This window comes from Lathyrus oleraceus, chromosome 1 (genome assembly GCF_024323335.1).
Source record: "Lathyrus oleraceus cultivar Zhongwan6 chromosome 1, CAAS_Psat_ZW6_1.0, whole genome shotgun sequence".
Classification (NCBI taxonomy): Eukaryota; Viridiplantae; Streptophyta; class Magnoliopsida; order Fabales; family Fabaceae; genus Lathyrus; species Lathyrus oleraceus.
Genome location: NC_066579.1, coordinates 151,686,467 through 151,697,089, shown reverse-complemented (window position 1 = coordinate 151,697,089; position 10,623 = coordinate 151,686,467). Strand labels below are relative to the sequence as shown.

Below are 10,623 nucleotides of genomic sequence, written 5' to 3'. Positions count from 1 at the left end.
TTTTTTTATAAAGACAAATAAAATCAAATGATCAAAGATTTGTCTATATTTATTTTTTCTAAATGCTTTGACAAATACGTAAAAATAAAAGGGCTTAAAATGAAAAAAAAATTGAGTGTAAAAATGCTCGAAAAAAAAATTAAATTGAATGTACCAAAATGATCAGCACGAAATAGACTTATTGGAAAAATACAACATTTCTTTTAATTTTGAAATAAATTTTGACCGGTTAAAAGGCTCAGGCGGGTCGAAAGGTGGCTAAAAATTTAGCCGAAAAATAATTCGAGCATACCAGATTAAACTACGCGAAACGTAGATTAATAAAAATGGTGTTTGCAAGCTTGATTTTAAAATTTTTCATTCACTGATTTGACGCACATCCGTTGATTAATTCAATCGGTTTGTCTGTAATTTCCAAAAAATTATTTCGACTGATATTTTAGGCACTATGCGGTATGGAATGCGTGGTATGATATGTAGACATGCAACAGCTATGATTAATGTGTTGAATCAGCGATTCAGGGTCAAAATTGGGGTATGACAGTTGCCCCTATTTAAGTATCTTCAACTAGAGAATATGAAGCAGGACACTCTTCATATGATCATAGTGGGAGATAGTTAAATACTAAGAAGACCCGGATTTTGATCCTGAATCCCTATGACATAATGTGATATGATATGATATGATATGCATGGATGGATGATTTTTTGTAATTTTATCTGCTAGGGATATGGTAGACCCTTGACAGGAGATGCTACTAGACAAACCAATCTGTGGGGAATGCTGATGGTCCACAGGGAGAAAGACAAATGGTAAAAAAAACAAGTTTGCTGGGGAAGACAGTTCTGCTGGAGAATCAGACACACACTGGGGAGTAACCAAAGTGGAATTTGATAAGCAGCAATCAGAGTACAAGAGATTTCGGTAGTAAGTTCACATATGACTTACTAGACCCGAATAAGAAAGAAAATGCACAACCGGTTCAGACACAACAAACAGGTTCATATATGACCTGACAATGCTGGGGAATAATCATGGAGAATAACTCTTCAGAGCAGGTTCATATATGAACTGACACCGGAATAAAAGTTCAACAATAGGTTCATATATGACCTGAATAGTATTGAACAAAACTGGAAAAACTCTTCAGAGCAGGTTCAAGTATGACCTGACCCCGGAATAAAAGCTCAACAACAGGTTCATACATGACCTGAATAGTATTGAACAAAACTGGAAAAACTCTTCAGAGCAGGTTCAAGTATGACCTGACCCCGGAATAAAAGCTCAACAACAGGTTCATACATGACCTGAATAGTATTGAACAAAAAATCTTCAGAGCAGGTTCAAGTATGACCTGATACCGGAATAAAAGTTCAACAACAGGTTCATATATGACCTGAATAGTATTGAACAAAAAATCTTCAGAGCAGGTTCAAGTATGACCGGACCCCGGAATAAATGGTTCAACAACAGGTTCATATATGACCTGAATAGGATTGAACAATGAATCTTCAGAGCAGGTTCAAGTATGACCGGACCCCGGAATAAAAGGTTCAACAACAAGTTCATACATGACCTGAATAGGATTGAACAAAGAATCTTCAGAGCAGGTTCAAGTATGACCGGACCCCGGAATAAGGGTTCAACGACAGGTTCATATATGACCTGAATGGTATTGAACAAAAGTTGGAAAAACTCTTCAGAGCAGGTTCAAGTATGACCTGACACCGGAATAACAACAATTGGACTCTGACCGTAAGCAATGGACTACAACCGGCTTTTAACGGATTTTGCCAACAACAATTGGACTTGAAAATGACCGTGACAACCGGAGGTTGGTTTAAGGATACCAAAGACAAACTGGAATTAGAGGTCCAAAGACATAGGATCAACAACAAGACCTAGGTCAATGCAAAATGAGCACGAAGTACATTTCGGCTATGCATGATTTGAATTTCCTTTTATGCATGATATATGAATGATCATGATTATGAGGATGCTGACACTGGGCAGACTGGGAGTTTGTAAAGGCTTTTTATGGAAGCTCATGATTCCTCAACACCGAGAACTCAACCGAATATTTTATGATAGATGTTATCAAAGGAGAATTCTATCAAGCTTGACACCACAACTTAGCCAATGGGATCCTTTTGGAGAATTAATGAATCATGCTAGCATCATTTCCAGGCGCTCGTCTTAAACTCAATAGTTGTTGACGTATGGCAGAATTTATTTGAGCAGTTTGAAAGCATGAAGAAAGAGGTTCTGCCCCTCTGTGGCTCATCTTGCCCCAGTTTGTCGGGTCTTTGAAAATGTTCACCTTGAAAGTGAGTTTGGAAACAACTTCCCATGAGACTACCTCGAGATGGCTTGCCCCAAGTGTTTGAAACTTGCAATGGTTTGAACTTGACTAACCAAATGTTGGAATGGTAGACTCTTGATTGACTTTCCTTGGATAGTTAGACTCATTGAGCTCTGAGGTGGCTTGCCCCAAGTGTTTAAAACTTGCAATGGTCCGAACTTGACTAACCAAATGTTGGAATGACAGACTCTTGGTTGACTGTCCTTTGGATAGTTGGACTTACTGAGCTCTGAGGTGGCTTGTCCCGGTTTAAGTCTTGAAGCAAATTACTCTTGGTTAGATGACCCTTAGGGTGATTAGCTCGAATTAACTGATGCTCGAAGCGATTTGCCCCTGACCAGGCTTCTTTCACTTTATCAAGTTCCTCAACTGTATTTGGAATTTCTTTGATGCTAAGTGTTGACTCGCAAATAAGATTGTTCATTCAAAAATGGTAATTTTAATTCCATGCTTATGCAAAAATTTGAAATCAAAGTTTATTGATATGAATGAGTGAAATACAATGACCGAGTCGTTGATAAGAACACAATGGTGATCAAGTCATTCACAGTACGCAAGTTGGTGCCATCAAATGATTAACAAAAATCGTTTGGAGTCAGGTTAACACAACCTTGTTGTAGTATGCTTTCAAAATAAACCCTGTCTCAATTAGGTCTTTTAAGGGTTATAACGTGGTCTGGTTCACGGTTTTTTTTGAAACAAAAGGATATAAGGCTCAAAATTTACTTTTACCCACCCCATCTTCTTGATGATCTCCAGTTCCTATGTTCAGTTAATTCAATACACGCATTCGACTTCCAAGAGGGTTCGAAGGTGTGATGAGGATTCAAGACGAATTTTCTTGAAATGGCAGTCACCTTATTTTGTTTTTGTCGAGGATTCAATGACCTCTTTTGATTGATTTATTTTATCCCTAATTTTGCCTGGACCGTTTTTTTTTGAAGCTTTCGGTCCATCGGGATGCCCTAACTTTTGCCTAAGTCATTTTGTGGTTTTTGACTTAGCGGGCTTTTTTATTTTATTTTTTAAAGGTATTGACTGCCACATTATTGGTGGATGAGGATCAACCAACACTAATTTTAGCTTTTCTCAACCTTTTCGACGCTCCAACACGTGCGCGAAGGATAACATGTGGTTGAACCTAATTGGAGGGTGTTCATATGGACGATTTTTTTGAAAGATCGAATGCATGACCAAACTATCTGAACATAACTACCCTGCCCCAGGTTAAGATTAAGGGTTTTAGATCCGAAATAAACACCAACTTCTAGGCTCAAAGTGGTTGACTAGGGATTAACTCCTTATTTCTTCAGTGTTTGGGGATTTGAAACAATGCCTTACATCATCGACAAGGTTTTACTCAAAAGCATACCACAACAATTTCAAGTGTTTAGTTTTCATCATCCTCCTTCCAATCTTTGTTAACAAAACGGTTTGATAAACAAAAGTGAATGAGAAGAGTATTTTTGTTTCTAACGTAAATGAGAAATGAGTGAATACGAATGGATTAATTCAAAAGATGCATAAACATTTCATTAATCTTACCGATTCAAAGAAAACAACAATGCTTAAAAGCAATTAACAATCAACATGCAAGGAAACTACAAAAGAAATGCTGAAACGGCCAAATGATTGCCAGCTTTAGGGAATTGACTTCTTCAAACTTGAAGGTTGGGATCAACAAGCTTTTTGACATTGGCATGATGATCTTCAAATTCCTTTCCTTCAATCTCATCGTTGAACGCAACCCTCTTGGATCCACTACTCACTTGTACTTTTCTTTCATTGGTATGGGCCGTGACATTGGAAATCCAAGGCGGTATCTCAATGCTCTTACCAGGAAACAATGATAGCTCATTAGCCACATCCCTGACATCTTCCTTGTGGTACAAAACCTTGAGGGGTCTCAAGGGTCCTTTCCCTTTCTCATTACATGGCTCAGAAATCAAGGTATATGTACCCGAGCCTTCCTCCTTGAGTGTTAGTGACCTTATGTCAATCAATCCTTGCAACTTGAGCTTAAAACTCTTGCATTCCTCGATGGAGTGCCCCATTGTCCCAGTATAGTATTCGCACTTGACCTTGGGATGATCTTCTTCAAAGATTAAGCTCTTTTTGTTAATCAACCCTCGCACCAAGGCTTTCAGCGCTAAGCAAGAATCCAGGTCATGTCCCAATGCTCCTTTATGGAATTCACATGTTGCATTTGGATTGTACCATGACAGATATGGTGACACAGGTGTAAGAGCTTGAGGGGTCACCAAAGCATTTTGGATCAGTTGCGGGTAGAGCTTGCTATATGGCACCGGAATCCAGTCATTGTGATCCTTGTTCCTCTTGTTCTGATTCTGATTTTTGTTCTGAACCTGGCTTTGGCGACTTTGAGGAGCAATAGCCAAAGGAGGTTGATGATGAAGCCTTGAGGGAGGTCCATATACTGGTAAATGAGGAGTTGCCACATAGAATCTCTCTTGACTTGGGGTAACACCAGATGGATGTGGCGTAGTAGCTATCTTTGTTGCAGCAGCGTAAATTGGGTGACCCTCTTTTCTCAACAAGACTTGCAGGGTTTCCAAGACCCATCTCATTTGGCTCTTCAAAAGATTAAGTTCCTCCTTCAATACTTCTTGACTCTTCCTTAGCTCGTCCATCATCTCCTGAGACATTGTTCTTTGTTCTAAATGCGTGTTGAGAATCACTTTGCTGATCACGGACAAAGGATGGATGAGTTTTTTTGTATTTTGTCTAGAAAATGACATGCATTATGATGAGATGCAAATGCAATGGAATGCGAATGAATGCAATGCAAGCCATGCACATTTGTCTTTTTTTTCAATACACGGGTTCAAAAGTCCGAGGTACTGATAAATTTGATTGCTTTTCCAAAACGGGGTTCTCACCGGGTATGGTCTAAGATTTTTGAAAAAGTTCCTAGAGTCATGGATCCATTAGACTGTTTGCTACCTGCGGCAACTTACTTGCCGGGCATCAACTCCATCTAAAGAATCTACTCTAAGTGAGGTTCTCGCATCGATCCAACGAGAAATACATCTCGCAGACCCACACTACGCAACCATCTTTCCTAGTTGGGCAAAGAACTAAGGTTCTACAAATGGTTCTTAGAGTCATGGATCCTAAAGAAAATATCGAAGCTTACGGCAACTTACTTGCCGAGCGACAACATCCTCTCAAGAATCTACTCTAAGTAAGGTTCTCGTACCGACCCAACGAGAAATACATCTCGCGGACCCGCACTACTCAACCTCGTCCTATCTTATGTTTTTACTCGAGACTCGGGTAAAAAGTCTTTCCCACAAGGTTTGCAATCAGAGTAACCAAATACCAAACCATAATCGAACCAATACAACAGATTCATATCAATATGACAATAGAGATAGTAAAAACAATAAAGAAAAGCCACATAGGTAAACAAACAAAGGCACACAAACGACCTAACTAGGCTTGACTCACTTAGGGATAGGATTGTCTTCCCCAGCAGAGTCGCCATCTGTCGCACCTCGAAAAATATGGGGATACGACTTCAAAGCGAAGCGCGATCGCACGCTCGCAATGATGGACTGAACAGAGTCGCCACCGAACTTTATTTATTCCTAAAAAGGAAAGGGGAAATATCGATAAAACCCAAGACAAAAGAAAGGATAAGATATGGTCATCGCAACCAATATCAGGGTTCGGGAGTCGATTACGCAAGGGGAAGGTATTAGCACCCCTCACGTCTGTTGTACTCAACGGGAACCATTAGGTTAGTTGTGTGCATTAGTGTTTGTTGAAATATTAGGCTTTTCAATTTATTAGGTGGGAAAGAAAGGAAGGATGAGAAGAGATGTTTTTGGATTTTTTAACGAAGGACTAAACCTAAGTTTTTTATTAGTGGGCCTGACAAGATTTACAAATCCTGCTCCTACGTATCTCAAAAGAGAAATCAAGGCTTACGTAGTTCTGGGTAGAAAAATGTTTGTTTGTTGGTCGATTTAAGCGAAAGCTATATTGTATTAATCGACGAAAACATTGTTTTACCCAAAACAGATGAGGAGTGGACGCATACCACACATCGAACGGATTTATAAATCTACATTCGGAAAAGCGTCACTTATCTCGACTCAACAATCGTGGCCGAAACATTGTTTTGTATCACTTAAGACAATATATATTTCATTTATGAAAAAGGTTCTTGATTAATCGCACGACGGCGAGAAAAAAAGTTTGATTGGTTGGAGGTATTTTGAGTGATGGCGAGAACTTGGATGAGCGAGATATACATCTCGAATCCTAGCCTCAGGAGTGCATGGTATACACCATGTTCCATTTCCATCTTTATTGAAAGAGGTTAAGGTAGGAATTAAGTATTTTGAAGTTTGAAAGACGAGTACTTGTGACTTACAAGCTCTTACAACTTGGGTCTAATACTCGGGACTATGTCTGGACATTCCACCCAGGCAGTCTGTTTCTTTCCAATATTGCTAAGAAAATGATTCGAATATTTATGAATGTTTTGGAGGGAAGACGAATATTTATGGCTTGCAAGCTCTTACAGCTTGAGCCTAATATTCGGGATTACGACTGGACATTCCATCCAGGTAATCTTTTTCTTCCAACTTTATTAAGAAGATGGTTTGAGATGTTTACAGGTGTTTTGGAGAGAAGACGAATATTTATGGCTTGCAAGCTCTTACAGCTTGAGCCTAATATTCGGGATTACGACTGGACATTCCATCCAAGTAATCTTTTTCTTCACGTTTTATTGAGAAGACTGATTTGAAATTAAATGTAAAATGATTAACGTACAAAGGTTTGAAATTATTGAAAATTAAGTTGATATTGCTTAAAAGCTCATTGTAAGAAGGCCCAAGAGTAAGCCATGCAAAATAAATGACACAACAAGTTATATTTACAACACACTTAAAAAATTAATTCAAAAGAAGTAAAAATCGGTATTTGCACGGATGGAAATTGAGGGACACACAAAACCTAAATAATGTGCTCCAAGCCGGTTTGCACATATTGAAAACAATCGAAATGTCATATGTGATTGACCATAACGCGGCAAAATACTATCGATGTATCGATAAAAATAATCATGGATAAACAACATAGGAATTGCCCAAATCCATAGATTAAAAATCAATGTTTAAACAATAAAATAAATTAAGGACAAACATTAAAATCAACAAGTGTCAGAGAAGTGAGAATAAAATATAAAAGAAATAAATATAAAATAACATTAAAAAAGAATGGTAAAAATAATGAAATAAATAGAAATTTAGTTGAAACTTAGAAAAAGAAGAAAATAAAACAAGCTAAAAAATGAAAATGGCACACAATAGGATTGAACTCAAGACCATTGGAAGGAAAACCCTTAATCTAACCACTCAACCAATCTTATTTCCTTGTTATAATAACGCGTCCAGTAGTATATGTATTATTAAGTGACGCTGAGATAAAACAAAATAATTTTTACAGCAAGCAGTAGCAGTAACAATATGTGATTTTTTTTAATTCCTCTTCTTTCTAAACCAAGTGCAGCAAAACAAAATACATAATTAACCAAAACATAAGCTATGCTAATAACAAAAATCCCTCTAAAAATGACAATACCAAACAAACTTGAATAGAACTACAAGACACTATTGCCAAAAATCATAAACCAGTAGCATTATGTTTGACCTTATATTAGATATAAAAAAACAAAACTGTTCAAACTTGTATCAGTTAAAAGGAAAAAATAACAACGCCATGCCATTCACATAAATAGAAAAAATGCCATGAACATGATACAACAACACGCACCTTGTATTCATAATTTTATTTAATGCAAACCGGCGCAAACTAAAACATTAGCAGAAACAACACAAACTATCACAGCACCCAAAATCCGACATAAACACAGTTTAGCCAAATCACGGATTATGCATATAATCAAAACAATTAATAGCATGACTATACTTTGTGTTACGAAAAAAAAAATCGAAACAGTTCTGATATAGTCGAAGTAATCCCGGTATTCGCAGCATAACCGACAATCAAACCACACAAAGCAAATGAAATGATATACATATGTTCACAATTTCAGCAGTGCAACATTAGCAGAAACTAAGTTAAACCAGTAATAGTACTAGTATTAATCTCATTAATCTCATTAGTTCAAAAACAATTAACTCAAAATGTTTCACAATCGAAAACCGTAAAACCGGCATAAATCCTCAAACATAGAAGCTATACATCAACAAATGAAATGAATCATAAAACTCAGAATAAAGAGTAAGAAAAAAGTGAAGCTATAGGATAGAAAAATGTTACCGAACCGAGTTGGATTCATTCTGTTTGTTAACGTGCGTGGGCTACTGCTCAACCGGTAATGTTTGTGAGTTTATCAAAACTGATTTCTGAATGCTCTTGTTGTAGATCTGATCCTGCTGCAAAAAATCAAGCGTGAACTGAAACCGAGGGTGCTTTGGTTGCACTTTGCATCGACGGAAAGGGTCGTTGGGTGGATAAAGTATATGACGCACACTGAATGATTTTTGTGGTGGTAGTGAGAAAAATGAGCTTTGTATTGTTGTTGCTTTTTCTTTATTTTTTTGAAAATGAGATGGAGTTACATGTTTTTATGTGGTGGAGGGGTGTGAGGTGCGGCGGCGGTCGTGACGTGGGTTGTGAGGTTACGCGGCGGTGAATGTTTGTGGTGGGTTTTAAAAAAGCAGAAGGGAGCGTGGGTTAACGGCGGTGCAAACAGAGTGGTGGTATCAATGCCTTTTCGAGTGAATATGAGGGAAGAAGTATATTGTTAAAGTTGTTATGTTACTGCAATTTTGGATAGATGAATGTGTGAAGTATGGATTGCATGAAGAAGAAGATATTGGTCACGCCTTCTTCCAAATTTTTATTTTCTGTTACTTTCTCTACTTTTTTCAATTTTGAAGAGAGAGCTCTCATTGGTGTGTGCCGCTTCTCTTCTTGGTCACCCCCCATCATGCATTGGCCAATGAGTTTATATAGTAGAAAATATAGGGTTTCAATTTTAAATATTCCCAAAATGCCCATATGAGATATGTTAGTGAGATTAAAAGAGGTTAAATAATTACAATGAAATAAATTAAATGTTTTTTTTTTATAAAGACAAATAAAATCAAATGATCAAAGATTTGTCTATATTTATTTTTTCTAAATGCTTTGACAAATACGTAAAAATAAAAGGGCTTAAAATGAAAAAAAAAATTGAGTGTAAAAATGCTCGAAAAAAAAATTAAATTGAATGTACCAAAATGATCAGCACGAAATAGACTTATTGGAAAAATACAACATTTCTTTTAATTTTGAAATAAATTTTGACCGGTTAAAAGGCTCAGGCGGGTCGAAAGGTGGCTAAAAATTTAGCCGAAAAATAATTCGAGCATACCAGATTAAACTACGCGAAACGTAGATTAATAAAAATGGTGTTTGCAAGCTTGATTTTAAAATTTTTCATTCACTGATTTGACGCACATCCGTTGATTAATTCAATCGGTTTGTCTGTAATTTCCAAAAAATTATTTCGACTGATATTTTAGGCACTATGCGGTATGGAATGCGTGGTATGATATGTAGACATGCAACAGCTATGATTAATGTGTTGAATCAGCGATTCAGGGTCAAAATTGGGGTATGACAGTTGCCCCTATTTAAGTATCTTCAACTAGAGAATATGAAGCAGGACACTCTTCATATGATCATAGTGGGAGATAGTTAAATACTAAGAAGACCCGGATTTTGATCCTGAATCCCTATGACATAATGTGATATGATATGATATGATATGCATGGATGGATGATTTTTTGTAATTTTATCTGCTAGGGATATGGTAGACCCTTGACAGGAGATGCTACTAGACAAACCAATCTGTGGGGAATGCTGATGGTCCACAGGGAGAAAGACAAATGGTAAAAAAACAAGTTTGCTGGGGAAGACAGTTCTGCTGGAGAATCAGACACACACTGGGGAGTAACCAAAGTGGAATTTGATAAGCAGCAATCAGAGTACAAGAGATTTCGGTAGTAAGTTCACATATGACTTACTAGACCCGAATAAGAAAGAAAATGCACAACCGGTTCAGACACAACAAACAGGTTCATATATGACCTGACAATGCTGGGGAATAATCATGGAGAATAACTCTTCAGAGCAGGTTCATATATGAACTGACACCGGAATAAAAGTTCAACAATAGGTTCATATATGACCTGAATAGTATTGAACAAAACT

At 37.2% G+C, this 10,623-nt stretch overlaps 1 protein-coding gene across 1 annotated transcript; it reads right to left on the bottom strand.

The window, feature by feature from the left end:
* Nucleotides 1-1,735: 1,735 nt before the first annotated feature.
* LOC127123356 (uncharacterized) lies at nucleotides 1,736-10,293 on the bottom strand. The gene is made up of 2 exons (XM_051053583.1): nucleotides 8,682-10,293; nucleotides 1,736-5,066 (listed from the first exon to the last, which is right to left on the bottom strand). Exon 2 carries the CDS (start codon nucleotides 5,027-5,029, stop codon nucleotides 4,022-4,024), a length of 1,008 nt encoding a protein of 335 aa, XP_050909540.1. The 5' UTR covers nucleotides 5,030-5,066; nucleotides 8,682-10,293; the 3' UTR covers nucleotides 1,736-4,021.
* Nucleotides 10,294-10,623: the final 330 nt, after the last annotated feature.